The 27,623-nt window shown below is 44.5% G+C and overlaps 1 protein-coding gene across 4 annotated transcripts in view; it reads left to right on the forward strand.

The window, feature by feature from the left end:
• EEFSEC (eukaryotic elongation factor, selenocysteine-tRNA specific) overlaps nt 1–27,600 on the forward strand; it is a 65,981-nt gene extending 38,381 nt beyond the window's left edge. For 2 of the 4 annotated variants that reach the window (XM_068114227.2, XM_068114229.2), the window contains 3 exons: nt 4–264; nt 13,473–13,629; nt 22,622–27,600. In XM_068114227.2, coding sequence (XP_067970328.2) covers nt 4–264; nt 13,473–13,629; nt 22,622–22,791 — 588 coding nt within the window. In that variant the 3' untranslated portion in view covers nt 22,792–27,600. Of the gene's footprint in view, nt 1–3; nt 265–10,339; nt 10,726–12,495; nt 12,611–13,472; nt 13,630–22,621 lie in introns of those variants that run through there. The other 2 variants (XM_068114230.2, XM_078776862.1) reach the window with 2 other exon arrangements.
• The last annotated feature ends 23 nt before the right edge of the window (nt 27,601–27,623 follow it).

Genomic DNA, 27,623 nt, shown 5'->3' on the forward strand with positions numbered 1-27,623 from the left:
TAGGCCAGTAATGGAAGTTCTGCAACTGCTGGTCATGCCCACAAGCCGTATTGGGTCCTGCTGGAGTTTGTGCGACCAGTGGCGTGCCCTCACAGGTGTAAGGTTATTGCGTCCCGCCTAGACACAGACATCCATGCCAACGCATGTCGCCTAGCCTTTCACGGTGTGCTGCTCGTGGGGTTCGAGGAGCAGGACTATGCCACTCTGTGCCTACCGAGACTGCGAATCTACAAAGAGAAGCACAAAGAAGGAATCGCTGAAAGGGTAAATGTATGCATAACCATAAGTATTCAGTGCATTTATGCTTTTTGTTAATTGACCGATCAAGAGCTCATGCTATTAGCTCACGGGATCCGTTAGAAATTGAGACCAGGCTGGGTAGTGAACCCCCGTGCTTGGTCTGTATAAAGAATTGTAATTTTTTTATTGCAATATTGCAGTCTTGCAAAATTCAGTAGTCTCATGACAACAAAACAGATTTGAAACAATGTATCTGTAGTTTGCTTGTTGTGTTGAAACTCACTTGCCCAAGGCCCAGCCACACATCCATGATATTAATTTGATTTTAATTCCACAAATTTAACTTGAATATTGCAATCTTCAAAGGCTCTTTGGAGGTGCTTGTACTTGTATCCAGTATTACCTGCAGGGCAAGGACGTATTCCTACCAGGGGTCGAGCCTTGAAGGGAGTTGTAAGCCCAATGGAAAATTTTGCGGGGCCGGGAGGTGCTGAGCTTTAGGGAGCTTCGAGGGCACGCTTCCCCGGGGAAATGTTTAAATCTGAGATTCTCACAGATGTTTTCCTCCTTTTTTTTCTGACACTTTTCTCTATTTGGGATGCTCCTTGTGCTTCCTGTTGTATAAATGTGTAGTTATTTATTTATTTATTTGCACAGAGGCCTTTTAAGTCTATCACAAGACAGTGTAATCATTGTAATGAGTATGCCATTTCCCCCACACCAACACATGCACATTTAGTATTTCAAAATTAATACTTTTGAAGACTGAAACCAATGGAGAGCTCTTGGAAAGTTCACATGACAGGGTTTAGCATCTTTGGAGAAGAAGAACAAACGCATAAACCTTATGAAGATCGGCAAATGTGTGAACACTATGTTTGAAGCCAAATTAAATGGATGTACGTAATGTTGTGGCACAAACGCTGATTGGCTGAACAGTTGCTCTATATTAATTTGACATTTAGGATTTCAAAAATACTTGTTTTTTCTTTTATTCTCCCTCATGTTCTTCTTATCAAATATATCTGACCGAGTATGCATATTAATGAGTGTATGACATTCCAAGAAACAAACAAAAAAAATATGTATTTTCATTTGCGACTATAAGGTCGTACTTTTAAACAATTCCCGACCATGAAAGTTTCAAGTAATGTATTGGTGGCAAATTGAATAATTGTACTTCGAGAGAAAACAAAGATGGATGTCCTCATCGAGGACACTGCCCTCAACCATACCTTAAAAATGGGACGTGTACATTTTGCTTTCAAATGACTAAATAAATAAAGGTTGTTGAAAGGTGAAGGGTATATTTTAAAATAATTTAAGGTGGTATGTCTGCAGATATGATGGTAAAGTGTATACAAAGAAATAATTTAAGGTGGTATGTTGGGAGTGATGATGGTATGTTGGTATGGCATGTTTTTGCCATAACCAGGTATTTTTTATTTTTTTCGGGAGCGATTGAGGGAGCTTACAGCTGCCTATACACCACCCAAGTAAAGGTACGTGTCAGAAGAACGTGTTGCGTGCTTGGAACAAGATCGCCCAGAAGGTGGGTACTCGTACTCTACGAGTGAATATATATAATTCAAGGTGGTATGTAGGCAGCGGTGATGGTAAAGTGTATACAAATAAATAAATAATTCAAAGTTGTGAGTAGGATGTGGGATAGTAAAGTGTATATATAATTAAAGGTGGTATGTCTGTAGTGATGGTAAAAGTGAATGCATATAAATAAATAATTCAAAGTTGTGTGTTTGTTGTGGCGATTGTGGAGTGTATATATATTAATTATGGTTCTTGGATGCATATACAATCTTGTATTATTTTCTCCTTTAAGTTGCATTAAAAATTGCTGAAATTTGGAAATTAATTAGTGTCCCGTGACATTTGGCTCCGATCCCAAAATAATTTGACGTGTTTCTTGCCCAGACGTTATTGCATGCATGTTCCGAATATGAAAGAAAAACAACAACTCATTTCAGAGTGAAGGCTCCAGACTCCAGTTTCCCCGAGAGGTGCAGATGTAAAGTTATTGAATGGCAATAGGAATACTGCATCACATCAAAGGTTTTCCAAGGATGTCATCTCGGGCAGCTGGGATTGGAAAATGCAAACGAACAACTTCCAAACCTCAATTTCAGACATTTTATGGATGGACTAACTTTCTTCAAAGAAACTTTTTTTACTACAAGTCGGTTATGAACCGCTTGAAAACAACTCGTACATGAATTCCACCTACGACGAGGTCAACACACCCTCACCATCCAGCCTGGAACCAGTTCCAAGATGATGATGATGATGATGATGATGACGACAAGTCGCAGATGGTTTCTTTGTTAAACCGACCTTTTCTCTACAATTTTGTACCACATTTTGAATGAAATGTCAATGAATCAAATGCCAAGAAATGCGATTCCCTGAGCGGCCTCAAATAATATTTCCCCAATATCCGTTACCGATGCGTCACCCACCTATAATTCGATGGTGAGACTTGAGATGTCGATACGGATAATCTTTCAAGCCAGGTCAAGGCCTTAGGTGGGTGGTTCAGAAGTTCACATCCATGTATGCCACCGGGGCAGCTTTGCGGACAATGAATCAATCGTTCACCAACATTATGGAAATAATGATTTGGAGGCTACTCGGGAAAATGCTATTTCTTGGGAATCGATTGGCCAAAAGACGCGGAACACCAGCAGGGAGTTTATGAACTGCACAACAGCACATTGTCTTTTATACAATCTGTAACGTTTGGTTCTCAGAACCTTTTGATCCACTCCTCGTTCGTGTGGATTGATGCGCGTTGGTGCAACTTGGGAGTTTACAGCGTTTGGTTTGGCTTGTAACTACCGAAGGCATCCTCTTGCCTATCGCTTTGCTGCATGCACGCCATACCACTTTCAAAGGGCCAGCGTTTCTGCTGTGGTGTCTGTATCAGCATTTAAAATCTTTTGTGTGATTTCCTCATAGGAAGTCGATGCCTTTGGTCATTTGATATTTTGCTAGCTTTGCTTATTTGCTGTTTGTTTGTCACTGGCTCTTATCCTTGCAGTGAGATGTTTAAATATGGCACGAGGCCCCTTACGATGCCCAAAGTATCATTTTCTCAAATTTGAGTTTGCCTTCAAAGATTTTCACCTTTTCTCCAATTTGAGCGATATTCTTCTTCATTTTCCTTCTTCTTCCTCCTCTTCTCCATTCTTTACCTAATCCTCTTCCTTTCTACTTCCTCTTCATCCTCATTACTTTCTCAACATTACTTAATTCCTTGTCCTTCTCTTCCTCATCCTCCTACTCCTCCTTCCCTTACTCCTCCATCTCCCTATTCTTCTTCTTCTTCTCTTTACATTGGCTGCATTTTTTGGCATTTTTATATACCCCGTACTTGTTTTTTTAGAAGTCCAGGTTACTTTTCACTTCATTCCAAGCTGTATCTTTGGTTTCTCTGCATGAATTTAAAATCTTTAGCAGAGTTTGCTGTCAGGGTAGTTGAGGTGAGGTTATTTTTTAGTGACTGGGAAGTTAAAGGATGGGAGTGAATATCCAAAGGATAGGGGAAGGCTTATACCTGTTGTAGGGTTTATGTCTACAATTAGTGCCCCCAGTTTTTAATGGTACCTCAGAGTTTCTTTGACCCCAAGGAGTACCAAAGCACCACTTAGGTTTTCTTTTTTTCTGTCAATACCTGATCTGTATCTCGGATCTGGCTGGGACTTTCTGAATGAAATTTTGCATCAATAATGGGGCCACCCAATGTAGGTTGACCAATTTTTTTTTGTCTTTGACCTAATTTTAAGGTCATGACATAATTGCAGACATTTTTACATGTTTTACCACAACTTGACAGGTTTGTCGAATCGGAACGACGTTGCCCTCCCGCAAAGCACATTTACGCTTAATTTACAGTGCATTCAGAAAGTATTCAGACCCCTTTCACTTTTTTCACATTTTGTTATGTTGCAGCCTTATGCTGAAATCGTTTAAATTCATTTTTTCCCTCATTAATCTACACTCAATACCCCATAATGACAAAGAGAAAACAGGATTTTACAAAGTTTTGCAAATTTATTAAAAAGAAAAAACTGAAATATCACATTGACATAAGTATTCAGACCCTTTGCTATGACACTTGAAATTTAGCTCAGGTGCCTCCCATTTCTCTTGATCATCTTTGAGATGTTTCTACACCTTGATTGGAGTCCACCTGTGGTAAATTCAATTGATTGGACATGATTTGGAAAGGCACACACCTGTCTATATAAGGTCTCACAGCTGACAATGCATATCAGAGCAAAAACCAAGCCATGAGATCGAAGGAACTGCCTGCAGAGCTCAGAGACAGGATTGTGTCGAGGCACAGATCTGGGGAAGCCTACAAAAACATTTCTGCTGCATTGAAGATTCCCAAGAGCACAGTGGCCTCCATAATTCTTAAATGGAAGAAGTTTGGAACAACCAGGACTCTTCATAGAGCTGGCCGCCCGGCCAAACTGAGCAATCGGGGTAGAAGGGCCTTGGTAAGAGAGGTGAGCAAGAACCCGATGGTCGCTCTGGCTGCGCTCCAGAGATCCTTTTTGGAGATGGGAGAAACTTCCAGATGGACAACCATCACTGCAACACTCCACCGATCTGGGCTTGATGGCAGAGTGGCCAGACGGAAGCCAAACAGTTCAATCTTGGTTTCATCAGACCACAGAATCTTTTTTCTCACAGTCTGAGAGTCCTTCAGGAGCTTTTTTGCAAACTCCAAGCGGGCTTTCGTGTGTCTTTGACTGAGGAGAGGCTTCCGTCTGGCCACATTTTTTTGCATTGAGACACCTGTTTATTCTATGTTTTGAGTCAACAATACACAAAACAACAACAGGCATTTTATGGCCATTTTCCCTGCTAGAGCGGGGGTTAGCCTTGCGGTCCCCATGACGATCTTCTCCATTTTGCCCTATTTTCTGCATCTCCCCTTGTTAAACCCCTTGCCCGCATTTCTTCTTCCACCATCTTTGGCCAAGTCTTTCTCGGTCTTCCCCGTCCTCTACTTCCTTCAACATTCATTTCCATCACTCTTCTCAACCAGTCACTTTCATCCTTCCTCGACACATGACCAAACCATCTCAACCTGTTTCTCTTCACAGCATCAATCACAGGCTCTTTTCCCTTCTTCCTTATCCTCCTCTCCAACACCCTTTCCAATACCTTCATTCCATGCTCCAATAACTTTATCACTCGATACGAGCCACAGTCCAGAGGGTCACCATTCCCCTTGTATAGAGGGGCGAGGGTCCTCGGTTCCCAATCCACTGGAATGCGGCCTTCTTTCACCACCAAATTACAGATCTCTGTCATTCTCTTCACACCCCAACTTCCTGCTGCCTTCAACATATCTCCCACAACTCCCGTCGGCCCTCCCGCTTTTCTACCCTTCGTTGCTTTTATCGCTTCCTCAACTTCCTTCTCAGTTATCTTCTCTGCCGGTCCTAAAACTGGGTTACTCTCTATGTTGCCATCCCACTCATTCTCTGTATTCAACAGCATTTCCATATATCTTTTCCATCTTCCTTTAATTCCATTGGGTCCACAACGATTTGTCCCACTTCATCCTTCAAGCAACTCACCCCCATCACATCACACCTCTCTTTCGCTATCTGCTTTGCAATCCCGAATACTGCTCTCTGACCCTCTTCCGAATCCAAGCGTTCTCCAAACATTTTCCTACATGCCTCCTGCGCCTTTGCTACCTCTTTCTTTGCAGCCTTCTTGGCTGCCTTATAACCTTCATGCTCTGCCTTTTCTGCCCCCGTACCCTTCGCCTTCTGCCACTCCTTGAACTTCTTCCTCTTCTCGTCAATCCTCTTTCCAAATTCATCATCCCACCACCATGTTTTCGAGTGCCTTTAGTCCATCCACATACCTCACCAACGGCTCCCAAAAGACTATCTTTCATTGACATCCAACCACTTTCAAGCTCAACCACATCATCCTCTGCCATACTCAGCCTCTCTTTTAATGCCCCCCTCACTGTCACCTCTTTCAACCTCCACACCTTCATTCTCGGTTGGTACTTCACTCGCCGAGCTCTCCTCGCACCTTTCACCCTTATGTCGCAGACAACCAAGTGGTGCTGTGAAACAGCCTCCTCCCCCGGGATCACCTTTGTGTCCCGGAGGTGCCCCCTATCTCGCCTACGCACCATCAGGTAGTCAACGGTTGTCGTCGACCCACCTGACATGTATGTAACAAGCTTATTATCCTCTTTCTGGAACTGAGTATTATATATCAACAAATCAGCTCCTTCAGCAAACTCCAAAATCCTTTCACCTTGTCCATTTCTCACACCATATCCGTAACCTCCATGAACCATTTTGAGTCAACAATGAACAAACCATACACTGCTTCAATTTAGAAACTTTGCAATAACGACAAAGCGATTGCAGTGTTACGATTATATTTACTATACTAGCCGAAACCCGTGGAACATCCATGGAAGGGAGGATGTGGTGTATGGATAGAGTGTACCATTATGGATGGCATAGGGGATTTGCTTGTCCGAGTAAGAGTTAGGAAGAAAGATGAGAATGAAGAGTGCGTATATGAACAACGATCGCCGACACCGGCACAAATGTATGCTCTGGATTGTCCACTCAGTGGACGGCTTGCTTTCGCCTTCGCCTGTCCAATCAGCGGACGGCTTGCTTCGCCTTCGCCCAGCAGACGCCACTACGATGGCGTCGTAAGATGGCGTCGTATCGGCAGTTAATCGGATGCTTTTGGGCCCCAACATCGGCCAATTCAGATTTTTCGAGTATGGCTGTACGTGATAAACAAAGAGCGCGATTCGTAGATCATAAATCCATTAGTGCCGTGGGCATCGGGTCACTGGGTGCGGCGTAAAAGGGATAACAAAGTCGAGTCCTTACGCTATTATTATATAGATTATTATAATTAACACTATTATTATTATGAAAACAATACTACTGTTTTAAGAAACCTGGCCTAATTTGTCCGAAGCAGCCTGGAGGTGTGCCATGAAGGCATGAAGCCATACAGCCGATAACATACAGCTGATAACAACTTGTATTGGGCCAAAAACGATACATAGCAGGATATCTCAAAAAGTTACGGTCCAGGATTTGGACGACTCTTTGTGGACAGGTTGTGTGTGTGACAAGGACTAATCGATTCGGTTTTTGTGGACGATCTGAATATGGATTCGGATACAAAAATTGTTTTATTTTTTAGTGATTCTTCACCATTGAGAGATCGGGTGAAAAGCGATATATAGCATGATATTTAAATAAAGTTACGGACGAGTTATGACAAGTTGGTGGACGATTTGGTTTGGTGACAAGAACAGGCCGATTAGATTTTGGTTCAGGTCCGAATCCAGATCTGGCCTATCAGTGGGAAACAAAACTTAATCTGTTCAGCCTGGTGGAGGTGTGCTCTCTACCGAGTGCCGTTCTAGTTTGCACTCTATTTTAATTTATACAGTGGAGGTCATATGGTAATCCATTAAAAAAATATGACCGTCATTAGATTGCAAGTGCCATTATTAGATTGTGGAGGCTTACCCTTGGCGGTCGCTTTGTGTCACAGATATGTCGTTATGAAGTGAAGTTGTACTTTTTGTCACACGCTTCTTGAAATCCATCGTACGCATCTCAGAGATCCTCTGTTGATAAAATGACTTAAATGATTAAAATGAAAATGATTAACTTGTGAATTTTTAAAATCCTGGTATCCAGATCAGTATTTAGATCTTTACCAAAATCGAATCGATTCGTCCTGCTCACACACCCAACTTGTCCACAAAGTTTTGTCCGAATCCGTCCCTCACTTTTTGAGACATCCTACTATTAGTCAGGTTCACTATGTTTTTTCGTTCAAAATTTTTGGAGATTAGCAAAATTATACATTTTTGGAATATTCAGAGCATGAGGAATCCAAAAATTAATGTTTACATTTGCGTAGACACCTTTGCCAAAATGACACTCAGGACAGTGATGAAGATCTGTAAAAGCATATTCCTGAACGGTATAGACCTAGTAGATCCTGTGTATAGGACTTATAGTTCAATCTGATACTAACAAGGCTGCTTTCTTGCTTTATAAACCCATACCTATAACTTCAAAGGACTTGCAATATCATGTACTAGCAGAAGTACCCGGCATTGCCGGGCGGGGGAGGGGAGGGGAGGGGAGGGGAACGGGGGGGAGGGGAGAAGAGTGGGAGGGGGAGGGGGAGAGGGGAGAAGAGGGGGGGATGGGGAGGATGAGGGATGGGAGGGGGTGGGAGGGGGGAGAGGAGGGGAGGGGGGAGAGGGAAGAGGGGGGGATGGGGAGGGTGAGGGATGGGAGGGTGAGGGATGGGAGGGGGGAAGGAGTGGGAGGGGGGTGGGATGGGGGTGGGAGGGGAGGGGGAGGGGGGCCCGGCAGAAGTACCCGGCATTGCTGGGCGGGGGAGGGGAGGGGAGGGGAACGGGGGGGGGAGGGGAGAAGAGGGGGGGAGGGGAGAAGGGTGGGGGAGGGGAGGGGGAAAAGGGAGGGGGTGGGGGAGGGGAGGGGGAAAAGGGAGGGGGAGGGGAGAAGGGGAGGGGGTAGGGTGGAGGGGGAAGGGGGAAGTGAGGGGGAGGGGGGAGGGGGAAAATGGTGGAGGGGGGGGAAATGGAGGGGGAGGGGAGAAGGGGAGGGGTAGGGTGGAGGGGGAAGGGAAGGGGGGATGGAGGGGGGATGGGGGAGGGAAGGGGATGGCCAGTCAACAATGACGTTGCAGTTCTCATGGTCGGAGAGCAGCACAACAATCGGACATAGTCCTGCATATTCGCAACAGCACGAAGCGGATTTTGGAGACTCACCGATCCTGTGACATCCTCCAGTACCGGCGTTGCCGGGCGGGGGAAGGGAGACCCGTACATTCCCAACCCGTACATTCGCCCTCTCGACTCAAGCTCACTCGGACAAAAGCCTCGCACAAATTACACCGTGAAGGCCCAATGGTCATGTCTATGCCACAAATCACGGGCGCACTGAATTGAATATATATAGAACGCTCATACTCAGTGAAAAGTGAAGCCGCCATGTCGCCATCTTGGTCAGCACGACTCGACCAACTCGCTTCGCGGATCTCGTTTTGTGCGGCAAGAAACTGCTCCAATCGGTTACGGAAGGGTTGTGGAAAGACGTTTCGCAGCTGTTTCAAAGACATTTAATTCATATCGCACAAAATCGATACAAAACACGATCGCATAAAAGGTGAAGTGACGTGTGACGGGATGGAACATCACGTGATCGCTCTGAGCGAATCAGTCTGGCGGCGGGAATGGAACATCACGTGATCGCTCTGAGCGAATCAGCGAGCTGCTCTGGAACCGGCTGAGATTAGCGGGTACTTCGCTGAAATGCCCTGAGGTAAATATGAATAAAAAATATGGATCGTAAAATATTTTGAGTTCGGCCATGTTCGTCCCACGCTCAATGGCCATATCTATGTCAAATATCAAGCACGTAAGCCTCTCCGTTTAGGAGTCTATCGGTAACATTACACACACAAACTGTGTTTTATATATATAGATTATGTAATACAGTTATATCACAAATATATAGACAATGGTTTTCAATTACCTTTGTTTGTTGCTTTTCTATAATCCTGAGCACTATTTTGAGGCCTTTATTGGATTCCTTGACCCAGAAAACATAGGATTAGCATATTTAATTAAGTTTCTAGGTTGACTAGAAGCACACGAACATCCTGGTATGGATTTAAGTTTCTAGGTTGACTAGAAGCCGAGATAGCGCAAAATATTGTTATGTCGGTAGGGTAAAGCAATATCTAGTCAGGTAGATCTGAATAGGTAACATGCTTCGACTGTCCCGATAGGGAATCTACCTTTAATAAGTTCTGTATGTTTAGTCCGGTTTGTTGGGTTAAGATGTCTGCTTGTGAACATACCAGGATGTTCGTGTGCTAGGTAGTTAGGGATTAAAGATAGCCCCTGTGTGTCAAACCTGGTAGTCAAACCTTCATCCCTTATGGCAATGCACACCAACATAAACACTTAGACAGGCTCTTAGTACAACATTAAATAATTTCCTTCCCTGATAAGGACTTCGGAAGAGAACAGGCAGGAGACCAGTTCGGGACACCGCCGCATGGGCCGCAGCCAGCTACACCTCCGGCAGGCCTAGCCACATCGAGTGACACGAGCTATCACCACGCTGCAGGCCTGTGATTCAGTGGAAGGCACTGGTTGGTGGTGCGCCAAGGCTGACGTCATCGCCGCAAGGTTATATAGGGGCGCGCCGAATGACATTTTCCGTCTTGCACATCCGGCTCTTCTTGCTTGCGCAGCACGTCTGTCTCTCTTGCAGTTCGAACTATCTTGCGCAGCACGTCCCTCCCTGGCTGTCTTGTGCTCTCTGCGCTTTTCCTCTTGGTCTTGAGAGGTCCTGGTCGTCTTGGCTCGCCATCTGCGTGGTGCTTGGAGCAGTGCTTTCGGAGCGAGGGACCTCATGGTGTGCGATCGATTGGAGCTTGGAGCGAGGCCTGGTGGTGCGCGAGCGGGGCCGAACGGAGCCGTGTTTGGACGGCAGACAATACAAGACGACAGGCGAGATAAGGCTGCACCCACACCCCACATTTACAAGTACACGACGTTTCCTTTTATTAATTCATCTTCCCTTGTTCGTTTCTGAAGTGAGTTGTGGGGACATCCCAATGTAGGACTTTTATTTAGTATCGCGTTTTCCTGTCCCTACCTTTTATTACAATAAACCCTTGTATTATTTTTCATTCCCCACAAATCTGGTTTTGTTTGAGTTCGTTCGCCTTCCACAGTTATGCGCTCCCACTTGTTGTTCTTCCCTTCTTCTCTTCCCGCGTTTGATTGTACAATCCGTATTGATCGTCGCCTCCGTTGAAGCCGTTCTGGCGTTCTGGTCTTCCATGGTCCCTGGTATTAACCGGAGGCATTCGCACGACAATATGTATTTTATGGCGGCCATTTTGAAAATCCAAAATGGCGGCCATGCAGGTGTCTGTGCAAATGCCAACATTGATTTTCGGATTCTCCATGCTCTGATGATTCCAAAAATGTACAGGTTTGCTAATCTCCCAAAATTTTGAACGAAATTATATTTGTTAACATCGTGAACCTGACTATATATATCGGTTTTAGCCCAATCGCTGAAAGAAATTTTCTGATCGAGATCCGTACACGAATCTTCACCAAAATGGAATCGATTCTTCCCTGTCACACACCCAACCTGTCCACCAAGTTTTGTCCGAATCTATCCACAACTTTGAGATAACGTGCAAAATGACGTTTTTTTTGTTTTTTTTTGCACTATCTTTCAATGGTGAAGAATCGTTTAAAAATTATCGGATCCAGATCCAGGTCTTCACCAAAATCGAATCATTTTGTCCTTGTCACGTGTACCCAACATCTCCACTAAATTTCGTCCGAATCCGTCCACAACTTTTTAAGATATTTTGCCATACTGGGTCCACCACTTGTATTTGTATGGTGATTCCTGGATGACGTCCGTCTCTCGGACATAGCCTTAAAGAGCACATCTGGTGACGCCAAAATAAGCCTGCGCTATAGATCGTGTTTCCCAGAAAGCATCCGCACTGCTGGATGGGAAACTGGAGCTTTGCTCAGCACCGTAAACTTTGTTTTTGAAATGCAAAGGAGATAATGGCCCATGGTAAAGATTTGTCCTTGAACATCGTTTGGAACTGCACGAGTCGTTTTATTTATTTTATTCCTGAATCCATTTTTCCAAATGTAATGAAAAGAAGTCCGATGGATTATGTCTTCCTCTTCCTTTGTTTGTCTCGATGCAGATCCTATTTTTTGTTTCTTCTTCACTTTGTGTACATTTTGTTTACTCCGCTGATTTGTATCATTCACAGAACCTTTAGCATGTCAGGTTCACCAGGTGGTTTATTGTTGGTCTTGCTTTCATTATATCAAATCTGGGATTTAATGTGGAATCGTGTTTGTTTTTGAATGGGAAAACTGTGTGCTGTGTTGTAGTGATGCGTTTTGTACACTATGAGGAATATAGGACCGTCTGTGAATTGTCTTACTGTTCAAAACTCAATCATCAGAACCATGATGCCATGTGGGGGAAGTGGGGGAATGTGGGGGGATGCGTCAGGCAGGGAACGAGATGTGCAGCATTCCTCATTATCTCCACCAGAGAAGGTGGATGGAGATTATGTTTTCACAGCAGCTGTCGGTCTGTCTGTGAGCAGGATATCTCAAAAGGTTATGGACGGATTCGGACGAAACTTGGTGGACAAGTTGGGTGTGTGACGAGAACAAATTGATTTTGGTGAAGATTCGGATCGGTGTACTAGAATTTGTAAAGTGAGTATTCATCATTGCGACATACAGCCGATAACAATATATAGCATGAAAGCTCAAAAAGTTGTGGATGGATTATGACAATACTTGGTAGATGAGTTGGGAGAATGACGAAAGGCCGGATCTTCATCCAGACCAATCGGTGAGATGCAAAATGTAAACTGTTTAGCCTGGTGGGGGTGTGCGCTCTACCGAGTGCCATTCTAGTTAATCCCATGTTTATATCTGACATAAGACAATTAAATGAGGTTTCACCTTAAACTCATACCCCCAAGTGTGTGTGTACGTGCGTGCGCTCGTGCGCACGCACTTGTTTTCTCGTATCGTCCTCCTCCTCCCACCCCCTATCACTTTGTACATGAAGCAAAGTTGAGCATTATTGTTCTTGGTGTCGACTGATTTGATATGTGAGGATTCTCTTGAATGTGAGACAATCTTCTTCTTTCTTGCAGCTGAAATGCTCACGTCACAAAGTATTTAGCGACTCGTAATGGTCTTCAAGATTTCTCATAGACCAGGAGTCCGATACTGCATCCATCTTTAGCTTTTATCATATCAGAATGCAAACGTCTCCAAACAGGTGTTTGTCTCTTTGTTGTGTCCATGTGTTGTTTTACCTCTCCCCCTTCCGATGCCTTCTCCCTCCAAGCCCTCTCCCTCCCACAGATCTCCCGATGTTCCTGCTCTCAAATGTTGTACTTGTGTGCTTCCCCCTCTCTCCTCATCTTGTCTCCCGTTCCCTTTATTTCGTCTTATCTGTTAGTTTTTTTTTTGTCATTAATGTTAGCTCTTACACGAGCCTCGATCTTGTATACAAAAAAAAACTTAAAAAAACAAAAAACTATTCTTTCTATCTCACGCACAGGCAAATGGGGAGCATGAGGTTATCGGGCGAGCGCTGTTCAAGAAGGAAACCAACATGTCCTTGTTTATTGGGCTCCATGTCAGCCTCTCTACGGGCGAGCATGGCATCATCGAGGGAAGTTTTGGGCAAAGCGGGAAGTTCAAGATACGCATTCCTGGTGAGTCAAATCACCTCTGACTTCATCAAGCTTGCTTTTATCATGTCGGCTTACACTTGCTTTTAACATGTCGGGCTATCAAAGCTGTTTTTGGAAATGATTGAAAATTTGCTGACTGCTCAACTCCTCCGTTCTTCACTTGTTCCATCAATGGAACCGCCTTCCCGAGGCTGTTCTTTCCTCCTCTCTCCTTCAGGACATCAGGCCGGCCGTGTTCAGCCACCACGTGTCATCCCCCATCCTGACCCATGATTTTTATTATACCCCATTAACCCTTCCTAACCCAACCATCTTACTTACTCATCTCAGTGTTTCCTCTCTCTCTCTACCCCTCCCCCTTCTTCCCCCCTTCCCCACCCCCTTCCCCACCCCCCTCCTGTCTCTAGAGGTGAAAAAATGTTGTTCCTCCAAAGGTTTGTCATCGATTACAAAGTCTGAATTGGCCTTTATTTCCCTTCTGAGTACATTCCGATGGACGCTTTTACCCCAAGTTCACATCCCAGTATAATTACCTCCTCCACCAAAGGTGGATGGAGGTTATGTTTTCACCCCTGTTTGTCTGTCTGTCCGTTTGTGAACATAATATCTCAAAAAGTTGTGGACGGATTTGGACGAAATTTGGCAGATATGTAGCGTATGTGACACCGACGAAATGATTCGATTTTGGTGAAGATCCGAATTCGGATCCGGCTACTAGAATATTTTACGTGATTCTTCACCATTGGGAGATCGGGCCAAAAACCGATACATAGCAAGATATCTCAAAAGGTTGTGGACGGATTTGGACGAAACTTGGTGGATTGGTTGGGTGTCTGACAAGGAAGAATGGATTCAATTTCGGTGAAGGTCTGGATCCGGATCCAGCTAGTAGCATTTTTTAAGTGATTCGTTCACTTTGGTTCTCCTGCTTGGGCTACTTGTAAATGTCAACAGGTGTGGAAGAACTCAGGTAGCATTTCAGACAGCAAAGGGCTTACCTTGTGCAGCTTTTCTTGGTGGTTTTATGCAGCTTCCTTTGACAAGTGTGTGTGTGTGTGTGTGTGTGTGTGTGTGTGTGTGTGTGTGTGTGTGTGTGTGTGTGTGTGTGTGTGTGTGTGTGTGTGTGTATTTTTGGTAACTTCGTGTTCAGGGCGATTAACACCACCACTGCACGGATGGATCAAACAGGCTTTAACTCCCTCGGACTCCGTTCAATTTTTGCTGGTGTTATGCTCGTGCGGAACTGAAGAGAAACACGAGAACCATAAAGCTTTTAAAACCAAACGGGTTTATTCCCGAACAACAAAACCAAGAGAAAATGAATTCAACAATAACTATATACAAAATAACTTTGAACCTATGGCACCATGCACCAGACTCGAGCACAGACAGGGAAAGGGAAGAAACTGGGTGGCTTATCTCTGGTAATGGGGCAGTTGTAAACAGGCGAGAGGATATACGAACAGGCGATGAGGATGGATGAGGCGGTGATGGGCAGGATGATGAGACAACAGGACGACCAACAGGCAAATGAGCACAGCACAAGGGCCAAGGTAGGCGGCAGGACGACCTCCTCAAAGCTCTCCTCCGAGAGCTATGCTCTCCCTCGCCCAACAAATCTCCTCAGACCTCTAACAATCTCCTCACAACTCCTTCTGGTACGCTCCTGATTCTCCTCAGAATCACGATCTCCTTGCGCACCGAATCCTCCCGATCAGACTTCTCTCCCTTCTCAGAACTCCTATGATCTCTGCCTGCCCTCGTCAGCTCCTTCCCTGTCTCCCTGGGCAACGCTCTTCCCCTTGGAGGGTTCATAGCTCCACCCCCTCTCTCTCTCTCTCTCTCTCTCTCTCTCTCTCTCTCTCTCTCTCTCCCCTTTGCTTGGCAGAAGCCCCATAATCTGCCATGCTCCTCCAACTCAACAGAGCTGTCCTATTGCCACCATGTGCCACCCAGCAGATGGTTGCAGGAGGTTTGACACACATTTCATTAACTTGATCCCCTCTCTATCTACTCTCCGTTTGGTGCACATTAAAAAAAATAATCATTAAGCTGGCAAGTCCCTGCTTATTACATCAAGATTGACTACCTACTGGTACTCTTAACACACACCCCCACCCCCCCAACAAATGTAACAATACATTATATATATTTATATTACACACACAAAGCTCGGTGGTGGCTTAACCGTTAAAGTAGTTGTACTAAGATCTGAAGGCCCTGAGTTCAAGCGTCAGCCATTCATGCCAAATAACACCGCTCTGCCTGTCATCCTTCTGTGATTGGCAAAAATTAGTACTATATTGCTTGCAGTGATCCAGTCGAGTATCCTGTGTCGAAGTGGGGACCCCTCCTCTCCTCCAGGATTGTGCCGCCCTAGCCAGTGAAATTATCTCGGTAGCCTTACTTGCCTGACAGCTCGAGGAGGATCATCATCCATCTGTATTGTAACGTACTCGGTTTCCAGTCCGCTTAACTAGACAATAATGGTTTCCTCGTCTAAACTTTAAACTAAGCTTCTCATAGACAAAGTCATTTTAGGACACAGTAGAACGGAATAGTAGACAGTATGGATGGGGAAGAGGTTTGTTTGTGGTCTTCCCTTTTTCTGAAATGCCGCAAGGTGCAACAGGGTCATGTGGGCAATGCTCTCCTGCGTTCATTTGGGATGCTCCGTGTGCGGTCATGCACTGCCTCGCTATTACTCCTCCCGACTCTCGAACTCCAATTAGTCCTTTGCTCGGCAGAGGGTATTGAAGACCACATCCGCATGACAGGCAGCAGCTCATGACCCTCAGTTTACACTATGTGACTGCTGCTGACGACCACACCAACCCCTCGGTGTTGGAGCATGGTTGATTTATTTAACCACGGCACGCATTCCTCTTGGGTAAGGCTTCCCCAAAAGGTCGTGCATGCCTCCTGTGGCGACAAATTTTCTCACGTGTTACTGCCACCTCCTCCGAACATGTGCGGTGGTCTGACACATGGAATGGCCAAGGTGTGTGTGTGTGTGTGTGTGTGTGTGTGTGTGTGTGTGTGTGTGTGTGTGTGTGTGTGTGTGTGTGTGTTTTGCACACGTGGAAGAGCCATTTCCATGTGGAACATGTGGGGTATGTGAGAAAGGACAATGATAAACTATTAAGTTTGCCAATCACAGAGGCAAAAGAGACAGACACTAGGGTCTAGGCCCTAGGGTGACGTGCAGCTTCCTAGACATTCAATCCTGGTTGTTACTAACTATGGTTACAAAACTTGATGTAACATTTATTTTGAGATAACTAATTATGAATTCATTGCCAAGTTATTTTCATAATACTATATATATATATATATATATATATATATATATATATATATATATATGTATATATATACACAAAGAATTAAGTTAAGCACCCCCCCCCGTTTTTTTACAACCTCGCACATTACAAGTTTGTTGTCGTCAAAACAGTGTAATATACCCATGATATTGCTATATTTTCTGGAGAAGTGATATTATGGTCACATAAAAACATAACAATCATGCCGTTTTCAATATTTTATTCTGAATAATTTAAGGTGCAAATTTTTTGGGAATTTTAGGCATATTTTCACCTCAATTTAAGTATGGAGCTATAGGTCCATCACGGACAGTGTGGATGACGTTTATGTTTTCTAACGTACAGTCATTGTTCTGAGAAGACCTCTAGCGATCTTTGCGTCAATAACGTGTGTAGGACCCACGTGATCGGATCACTGACTCAACCAATCACTTTTTTTCACTTTGATCACTCAATTTCATCAATGGATAATTGCTAATGTCATACCAATCATTATTTGATCTCACATACCTTAGAATATATGCCAATGTATACATATACACAAAGAATATATATTAGGGGGTGCTTACCTTAATTCGTTGTGTAGGGGTGCTTAACTTAATTCTTTGTGTATATATATATATATATATATATATATATATATATATATATATATATGTACAGACTTGGCATTTAATATGGAATATTTTTTTTTTCTTGACTTGGGTTTACTTTCTGAACTCAGTGTATCAATCTGGTGAGTTTATTTTACCCTTCGGTGATGTCTTTGTTGAAAGAACCATGTCACTGATTGTCTTTCGCAGCAAGAAGGCAATAACAGGATTATATCACAGGTGGCGTGACAAAATGTAAGGACAGGTACATTTGACGATTGGCTTCACAATCGGGTATATAAGGGTTGTTGCGTTCTGTATTAGTGGAAAACAACTGCTGCACGTCTACAAAAGTTATTGCCGCTTCCTCTGGAGATGGTCCGTCAACCTGACAATGCTGTTTGTCATGGAGTGGTGGCTTTACGAAATTCTGGCATGAAAGAGCGTGCTATTGCTCGGCAGTATGGCATCACTCAAGGTCAGGTGTCAAAGATCCTGAAACGAAATGCTCAGAGCGGTGTCCCTACTCCAATACCGAGGCCAGGACGTCCATGCAGAACCACAAGGAGAGATGATCGCCAGCTGCACCGGTTAGTCTGCAATGGCCGTACCAAGTCAGCTAATCGGCTTAGGGCTGAGTGGCAGCAACTGACAAATGTGCCTGTATCCAGAAGGCTAGTCAACCAACGACTGGTTCAAGCAGGCTATCGTGCCAGGCGTCCCCTGAGAAAGCCACGCCTGACCAGACAACACAGCCATCACCGATTGCAGTGGGCCAGAGAGCACCGTCAATGGCAGCCAGGACACTGGAATCACGTGACCTTCAGTGACGAGTCTAGATTTCTGGTCTATCGTCAAGATGGCCGCGTCCGAGTGCGCAGACAAGTGCATGAAGCCACAACGAAGATTGTATAGTGCCAAGAGTCCAAGCTGGAGGTGGTGGGGTGACCGTTTGGGCTGCTTTTCATGCAGGGGGCAAAACTGACCTGGTTGTTCTGAATGGAAACCTGAAACAGTTCAAGTACAGGGTCATTCTGGAAGAAACATTGCTTCCATTTGCTCGTGCAGCCTTTCAAGGAAACTTTGTCTTCCAAGATGACAATGCACGGCCTCATCGTGCTCGCATGATCCAACACTTTCTTGCTGACCGTGGTGTAGAGCATATGGAGTGGCCTGCCATGTCCCCGGATATGAATCCGATAGAGAAATTGTGGGCAGAATTAACGTGTCAAATCGACAACTTGGACCAGCAGGCTACCTCTGTGCGTGAATTGCAGCAGACTATTGTCGCTGCATGGCAAGCGATTCCTGTCCAAACCTTGGCAAATCTCGTGAACAGCATGCCTCGACGTGTACGTGCTCTCCTGAATGCTCGTGGGGGTTACATGAAGTACTGAACTGTAATTTTACTGTCCGTAATCCCAGTCATAATTTAGCTTTTGTTTTTGTTGAAAAAAATTTTGGCTAATGTGCAAAATAAAGAGATACTTCTGGAAAACGTACAGAAGTTTAACACTACTGTCCGTGAATTGAGTTCGATATCAGTTTACATCACTTTCAAGGATCAATTTATTTGCTTCGAAATGTCAAATGTGGTTTTTGTTTCTTTTAAAGGTCACATTAACAAAATCTAGAATAATTTCAACATAATTCCAATGAACTTTTGGTTCTAAGTCATCTTGAAAAGTAAGTTCACCCCCACAAAAAAATATTCCATATTAAATGCCAAGTCTGTATGTATGTATATACAATGCCCTCCATAAGTATTGGAAAGGTGAAGTCAAATTTGTTATTATTGCTATATGCTCAAGAAATTTGCATTTGAGATCAAAAGATGAATATGAGGCGAAAGCACAGAAGGTGGTTAGTTTTATTTTTTGGTATTTCTATGCATGTTTTACCAATGTAGAACAATTACACTTTTTATGTTCAGTCTCCACATTTTAAGTAAGCACAAGTATTGAAACAGATTAACTTAAAGTAAATATATGTAGTGTAATAGTCCCTTGCATGCAATAACTGCATCGAGTCTGTGACCTATTAACATCCCCAAACTCTTGGTATTTCCTTTGAGATGCTTTGCCAAGTGCTTACTGGAGCCATTTTCAGTTGTTTGTTTTGGGGGTTTCTGACTTCTGTCTCCTCTTCAGCAAGTGGAATGCTGCTCCATTGGATTTTAATCAGGAGATTGACTTGGACAGTCTGAAACCTTCCACTTTTTTCTCTTGATGACCTCCTTGGTTGTGTTGTCGGTGTGTTTTGGGTTATTGTCTTGCTATGTGGTGAAGCGCCGCCCAATGAGTTTGGGGGCATTTTCTTGTCCATAGGCAGACAAGATAGAGTTCATTTTTACTTACGTACCATCAACCAGCCTCGCTGATCCAATCAAGATATCCATGGTGTAAATCTTGCATTAAATAGATAAAAATATAAATTAAAAAAGCGTAAAAATGAACTCTTATTTTGGATCCAAAATAAAATGAAATTCTAACACAAGGACTGTGATGCCAGGACATTTAAAATTATGCAATTTAAACTCGGATCCTTCAAGTATCATCCTTCAAGCTTAAGCCCCCAGCGATTGAAACCTTAACTACAGAGTTGGCATTTAATATGGAATATTTTTTTTGTGGGGGTGAACTTACTTTTCAAGTTGACTTAGAACCAAAAGTTCATTGGAATTATGTTGAAATTATTCTAGATTTTGTTAATGTGACCTTTAAAAGAAACAAAAACCACATTTGACATTTCGAAGCAAATAAATTGATCCTTGAAAGTGATGGAAACTGATATCGAACTCAATTCACGGACAGTACTGTGTTAAACTTCTGTACGTTTTCCAGAAGTATTTCTTTATTTTGCACATTAGCCAAATTTTTTTTAAACAAAAACAAAAGTTAAATTACAACTGGGATTACGGACAGTAAAATTACAGTTCAGTACGTCGTGTAACCCCCACGAGCATTCAGGAGAGCACGTACACGTTGAGGCATGCTGTTCACGAGATTTGCCAAGGTTTGGACAGGAATTGCTTGCCATGCAGGGACAATAGCCTGCTGCAATTCACGCACAGAGGTAGGCTGCTGGTCCAAGTTGTCGATTTGACGCGTTAATTCTGCCCACAAGTTCTCTATCGGATTCATATCCGGGGACATGGCAGGCCACTCCATATGCTCTACACCACGGGTCAGCAAGAAAGTGTTGGATCATGCGAGCACGATGAGGCCATGCATTGTCATCTTGGAAGACAAAGTTTCCTCGAAAGGCTACACGAGCAAATGGAAGCAATGTTTCTTCCAGAATGGCCCTGTACTTGAACTGGTTCAGGTTTCCATTCAGAACAACCAGGTCAGTTTTGCCCCCTGCACGAAAAGCAGCCCAAACGGTCACCCCACCAGCTCCAGCTTGGACTCTTGGCACTATACAATCTTCGTTGTCGGCTTCATGCACTTGTCTGCGCTCTCGGACATGGCCATCTCGAGGATAGACAAGAAATCAAGATTCGTCACTGAAGATCACGTGATTCCAGTGTCCTGGCTGCCATTGACGGTGCTCTCTGGCCCACTGCAATCGGCGCTGGCGGTGTTGTCTTGTCAGGCATGGCTTTCTCAAGGGACACCTGGCACGATAGCCTGCTTGAACCAGTCGTTGGTTGACTAGCCTTCTGGATACAGGCACATTTGTCAGTTGCTGCCACTCAGCCCTAAGCCGATTAGCTGACTTGGTACGGCCATTGCGGACTAACCGGTGCAGCTGGCGATCATCCCTCCTTGTGGTTCTGCGGGGACGTCCTGGCCTCGATATTGGAGGAGGGACACACCTCTGAGCATTTCGTTTCGGGATCTTTGACACCTGACCTTGAGTGATGCCATACTGCCGAGCAATAGCACACTGTTTCATGCCGGAATTTCGTAAAGCCACCACTCCATGACAAACAGCATTGTCGAGTTGACGGACCATCTCCAGAGGAAGCGGCAATAACTTTTGTAGACGTGCAGCAGTTTTTTTCCACTAATACAGAACGCAACAACCCTTATACACCCAATTGTGAAGCCAATCGTCAAATGTACCTGTCCTTACATTTTGTCACGCCACCTGTGATATAATCCTGTTATTGACTTCTTGCTGCGACAGACAATCAGTGACATGGTTCTTTTAACAAAGTAATCACCGAAGCATAAAAGAAACTCACCAGATTGATATTCAGACTCACCAGACTTTTTTTCATAAAGGAAACCCAAGTCAAGAAAAAAATATATATTCCATATTAAATGCCAAGTCTGTATTTCCAGGATAAAGACGTGCTTTGAGAATCACGCAAGATCAAAGCAAAATTTTCGGTTCATTTTCGATAAAGTAACATGACACTCGCGGCAAAAGTGAGCGAACCTTTTTGAAAGATTTACAGTATTTTTATTTTTATTGTAAGCATTTTTAATGGATCTGTAATGATGTGTATTCATGTTTATAAATTTTTTAATTTTCCCTTATGAATCATGAACCGTTGGGAACCTCCTTTTTCCTCTTTTTTTTTTTCGATCGATACTCCTTTTTCCCATTGAAACATTGGGCCAACATTCGCAAATTCGACATTCGTGGCATTTTTCAGGAACGTATCCCCCGCGAATGTCGGGGTCCGACAGTACCAATAAATAAAAGCTGACCTTCTGTACTCTCACCTCGTATTCATCTTTTGATCTCAAATCCAAGTTTCTTGAGTATATCGCAATAATAACAAATTTGACCACTGTTACAATACATATGGAGGGCACTGTACATACATATATACAGTACACACCTTTTTGCAGGGAATAACGAGTCACATCTCATTATGTGACTGCTGTAACATTATGTGCACCACAGAGGTTTACTGTGACTGCCAGAGCCTAATCAATGCCTAAGAATATCATTTATTCATGCAGCTTTTGTTGTGGTGTTTCATATTTATTTTCTGATGGTGATAGTTTTCTCAACTGCGACATTATTTGATTCCTCGTTGAAACGATTAAGTCTTCCAACAGTTCAGAAGATGTCACCACACTAAGCAGGTGTTGTCCACCACTATTTAATAACGATCTGCACCACCCTCTCCTGCAGAGGGACTCACAGCGGCGACCATGTCCATGCTCAGTAGCTGTGCTTCGAAAAAGAAAGGCAAATTGAAGAATGCTGAAGAAGAACCGAAAGGACCTCGTGCCTCCATCACCATAACTCTCGCATTCAGGAGATACATTTTTGACCCTAAAAAGCAGATGGTGCAGTCTTGACAGCAAGTTGTTTTGCTGTTGTTGTTGTTGTTGTTGTTGTTTTCCTCCTACCCCTGCTATTGGTTGTGGTAAAAGGTCACATTTGTCACACATTTCCAGTTTGTTATGATTTGCCTGAAACTTGAGAAACCATACTTTGTTTTGAAATCTGAGATATTAAGTTGCAGACGTCTTGCAGAATGGGCCTGCAAGCCTGTCTCAGCCTCTGGGGATTTTCTGCTGTTTAATTAAAAAAATTTAATTGCTAACTCGAAATGCTGAGGATCTTCCAGATGTATGTGCATCACTTTGAAAGACGCTGATAAAGGAATTTTAAAAAACTATTTCGGGCCTTTTAAAAAGGGGGTAATTTGCAAGCTGCAAAAAGGGAATTGTCCTGGTGTTTCGGTGGTTGTCGAGGTTTGTTTGACTTCAGGCAGTTGTGGCTAAGAGAATGTGAACCTTTATCCATGGGGATGGGGGAGTATGGGAGCGGTCGGGTTGGTAATATATTCTACTTTGCTCTCCTTCAGCCTCAAATCACTTGCACAACCCTTCTCCAAAGATTTCCTCTTATTATCCTTGTCATTTGACACTCGTAATAGTGTCCTTATAAATTGAGTTTTGTGATGATTACATCAAGTCCTGAGTTCTAAAGGGTACATGACAAAAAAATAATAATATGTTGTCCCATAGTATCAGAGATTAGCGGTTAGGGTGCCGGCTTGGGATCCTAGGATCCTCGGTTCGAATCCCTGTCGATCGCTGAATTAACACCAGGGGGGTTGACTCAGCCTGTCATCCTTCCGAGCTCGGCAAATTGAGTACCAGCTTGCTGGGATGAATGATCCCGGTGTGTACCCCGGTTTAGAATAGGTACACCGTATCCCTGCGCATCGTAAGAGCGTGACCAAGGGTTGGCGTCAGGAAGGGCATCCGGCCATAAAAACATTGCCTCCAAACAGGGAACCATGATTGTCATGGGGCCCGCAAGGCTAACCCCCGCTCTAGCGGGGAAAATGGCCTTAAAACGATCATTCATTCATTCATTCCATAGTATCAGAGATTGAGAACTTTATGTTCAAAACATCCAAATATACAAGCAAGGAATTAAATCTTGGATTCCTTACCTAAAATGTTGTCTTAGAATTTAGAAACCTCTCCGAGAAGTGTTTCCATTAAATAGTCACATGTAAAGTTAACCGAGCGTCATGCCTGGCTAGCCGGTTTGTGAAAGACTTGGGCCAAAAACCTCCCCGGCCAACCCCACAAGAATGTGGGAATATTTTTTGCCCATTAAAGAAGAAGAAGATGTAAAAATTATCCAGTACCAGTTTTCAGACATGAACTTAATTTTACGCATTTCACTCAAAAGGCAAATCAACGTGCCACAAAAAGGGATAAAATTAAACGGTGCTTAGGATTACACACCACTCGGTCGCATGGCATCTCGTTTCGGTGTCTATGATTTCTCGTGCACAATGTGCATATTTTCAGCCAAAAAAGACATTGGGGGTGGGAGATACAATGGTGAGGATGACGTGGATTGGTTTTAGCACCCAGGATTTATCTGCCAACTGACATCGAGCATATAAAATGTCGGCTTCATTCTCACCGTCCCTCCATCGTTCCTTGTTCTACCAGATGAAATAACATGAAGGAAATTTAACTTTGAGTGCTCCTTAATTCCGATTGAAAGACGGACATTTTTCTTTTTCCCCGTCATGCACCCATTATGCTTCCAAATGTATTACTGAATTGTTAATTCAGTTAAAATCAACTTAAAAATAGAAATTGTGAATTTGAATTTTCTTTTTCTTTTTTTTAAATTTTTTTTAATTTTTAAAAATAAATGAACCCCCAATTGCATCCTTGGCAAACGATGAGTCGAATGTAATTGATGAAATGTGTTCCGGTGTAGATTACTGTGTATAATCAAGTAACTGGACTACGCGATGTCTGTGACAATGAAAAGAAGGGCAAACCTACGGCTTTGTGAATACTGCAAAAAAAAGGCCGACCCGACCATCCCTCCACTATATGAGGCACGAGGATATATTATCAAACTCCACGAGGCATCTCACCCAGGGATGGGGTACAATCCACGAAGACGTGTTTCGGGTTACTCCGGCCTCGTCGGCACCGAGCAGACGCACACAGCCCCCACCCAAATGAGCCTGCCTGCACTAAGCCTTGATATCAAATAACACAGCTCTTGTCTTTTATACAGATATTGAGGCTCGAACAGCTGATTGACAGGCGGGCAATGGAGCAGAAGGAGTTGCCATACAGAGGAGGGTGGAGAAATAGGGAACGAAGGAACGCAGAGACGTCAACCGAGTAAGTTGAGTATAAAATGAGCATGTCAGCAAACAAAGAGCTGACACACAGGGTAAATAAGGAAAAATGTGGGTGGACAGGAGAGGAAATTCTGTGAGAATCGAAAAGATCAGGAATAGGGGATTACATGAGATTATGATAACCTGTCACTTTTACTGAGTGTAGCAAAGAGCACGATTGCACAGAATCAAGAAAGCAATTCCACAGTTGAGAGAAGAGGGGTTGAGGCTGAGCAATCCGCCTGGATTTGGTCTGGGTAATGAGGTTGAGATCGCAAGCGGAGTGAGTGCATCCTCACAGTCTCGTGAGGGGAAAATAGCCAAAAGGGCAGGTGGACCGAGGCAATAGACAACTGCTCGGCCACCGACCTGTCTACGGTGGAAGAGGAGTAGAGCATGCCTTACGGCTTACACTTTATATTTTTGTTGAGCATCACCAATTTGCTTCAGGGATTTGGATGCTAGTCTGACGAGGTCAATCCACAGAGGGTATTCACCTTTCACTTGCTACCCCTCACCACTGCTTGCCCTTGATACCCCTCACCACCACCTGCACTCGCTACCTCCTCACCACTGCCTCTCCTCACTACCCCTCATCACTGCCTAGTGCCTATCCTCACTACCCCTCACCACTGCCTAGTGCCTTTCCTCACTACCCCTCACCACTGCCTAGTGCCTTTCCTCACTACCCCTCATGACTGCCTAGTGCCTATCCTCACTACTCCTCACCACTGCCTGGCCTCGCTGCACCCTCACCACTGCCTGGCCTCACTACCTCCTCACCACTGCCTGGCCTCTCTGCACCCACACCACTGCCTGGCCTCTCTGCACCCTCACCACTGATTGTCCTCGCTACCCCCTCACCACTGCCTGGCCTCTCTGCACCCTCACCACTGCCTGGCCTCACTACTCCTCATCACTGCCTACCCTCGCTACCCCTCACCACTGCCTGGCCTCTCTGCACCCACACCACTGCCTATCCTCACTACCTCCTCACCACTGCCTGGCCTCTCTGCACCCTCACCACTGCCTGTCCTCGCTACTCCTCACCACTGCCTGTCCTCACTACTCATCATCACTGCCTACCCTCGCTGCCCCTCACCACTGCCTGGCCTCTCTGCATCCACACCACTGCCTGGCCTCTCTGCACCCTCACCACTGCCTGGCCTCACTACCTCCTCACCACTGCCTGACCTCGCTGCACCCTCGCCACTGCCTGTCTTCGCTACCCCTCATCACTGCCTACCCTCGCTACCACTTACCACTGCCTGGCCTCTCTGCATCCTCATCACTGTGTATCCTCACTACCTCCTCACCACTGCCTGGCCTCTCTGCACCCTCACCCCTGCCTGTCCTCTCTGCATCCTCACCAATGCCTGGCCTCTTGGCACCCTCACCAATGCCTGGCCTCTCTGCACCCTCACCAATGCCTGGCCTCTCTGCACCTTCACCACTGCCTGGTCTCGCTACCCCTCCCCACTGCCTATCCTCGCTACCCCTCCCCACTGCCTATCCTCGCTACTCCTCCCCACTGCCTACCCTCACTACCCCTCCCCACTGCCTACCCTCGCTACTCCTCCGCACTGCCTACCCTCGCTACCCCTCCCCACTGCCTACCCTCGCTACTCCTCCCCACTGTCTACCCTTGCTACTCCTCCCCACTGGCTACCCTTGCTATCCCCTCACCACTGCTTATCCTCACTACTGCCTGTCCTCGCTATCTCCTTACCACTGCTTGCACAGAGGGTATTCACCTCCATGACAATGTGGAAGAGATACTTTCCACGCTACGTAGCTGAGATTAGCAGTAGAATGACTTCGTGTCTCCATGCCCTGGAGGCCAGATTGCATATTATGTGATCAGCCAAGGAAAAATCATCAGATTGTTAGTTCTAGTAGCCAAAGGTTGAATACTGAAGTAAACTGAAGGGTTGTCCGATACGTTATTTTTGTATAGACAGAGTAAGTGCAGTAATGGACATGGAAGCATTGAATGACACATTCCAGTTGCTTGCCTAGCTTCGTATTTCTCCATAGCAGAGAAGGATGCAGCCTGGCTATCATTAGTGTGAGAGACGCGCAGCACGTTAGGGTGAGATGTCATTAGCGTGAGAGACGCCCAAAAAGGTAACCCTAACCGTAATCCAGCAAGAGTCATCTTCAAAGTGATAGGCAGGGTTTTCCAAAGAGGTTGGGGGATTGTTGATGTAAACCAGAAAAAGCATAACGACGTGTGCAATGAACTATGGTGAAGGATCCCGGGCCTATTACTGAAACAAATATTCTTTTGATTATTGCATGGGCTATAAACTGGATGTGGAAGAAACTTTCGTCAAAAGGAAGTTGGACAAAAATAATTAATATTTGGTACATTTACCAAAAAAGGACTCCCAACTGATCTATTACGTAAGTTTCATTGATCTTCAGAAAACAGGTAGAAAGATTAAAATTGCTGAGTTATGAATGATACAATAAATGCTTTATCTGTGGACGTCTTGTTTTTCTGGTTATTTT

This window comes from Myxine glutinosa, chromosome 4 (assembly GCF_964187855.1).
Source record: "Myxine glutinosa chromosome 4, kmMyxGlut1.1, whole genome shotgun sequence".
Taxonomy (NCBI): domain Eukaryota; kingdom Metazoa; phylum Chordata; class Myxini; order Myxiniformes; family Myxinidae; genus Myxine; species Myxine glutinosa.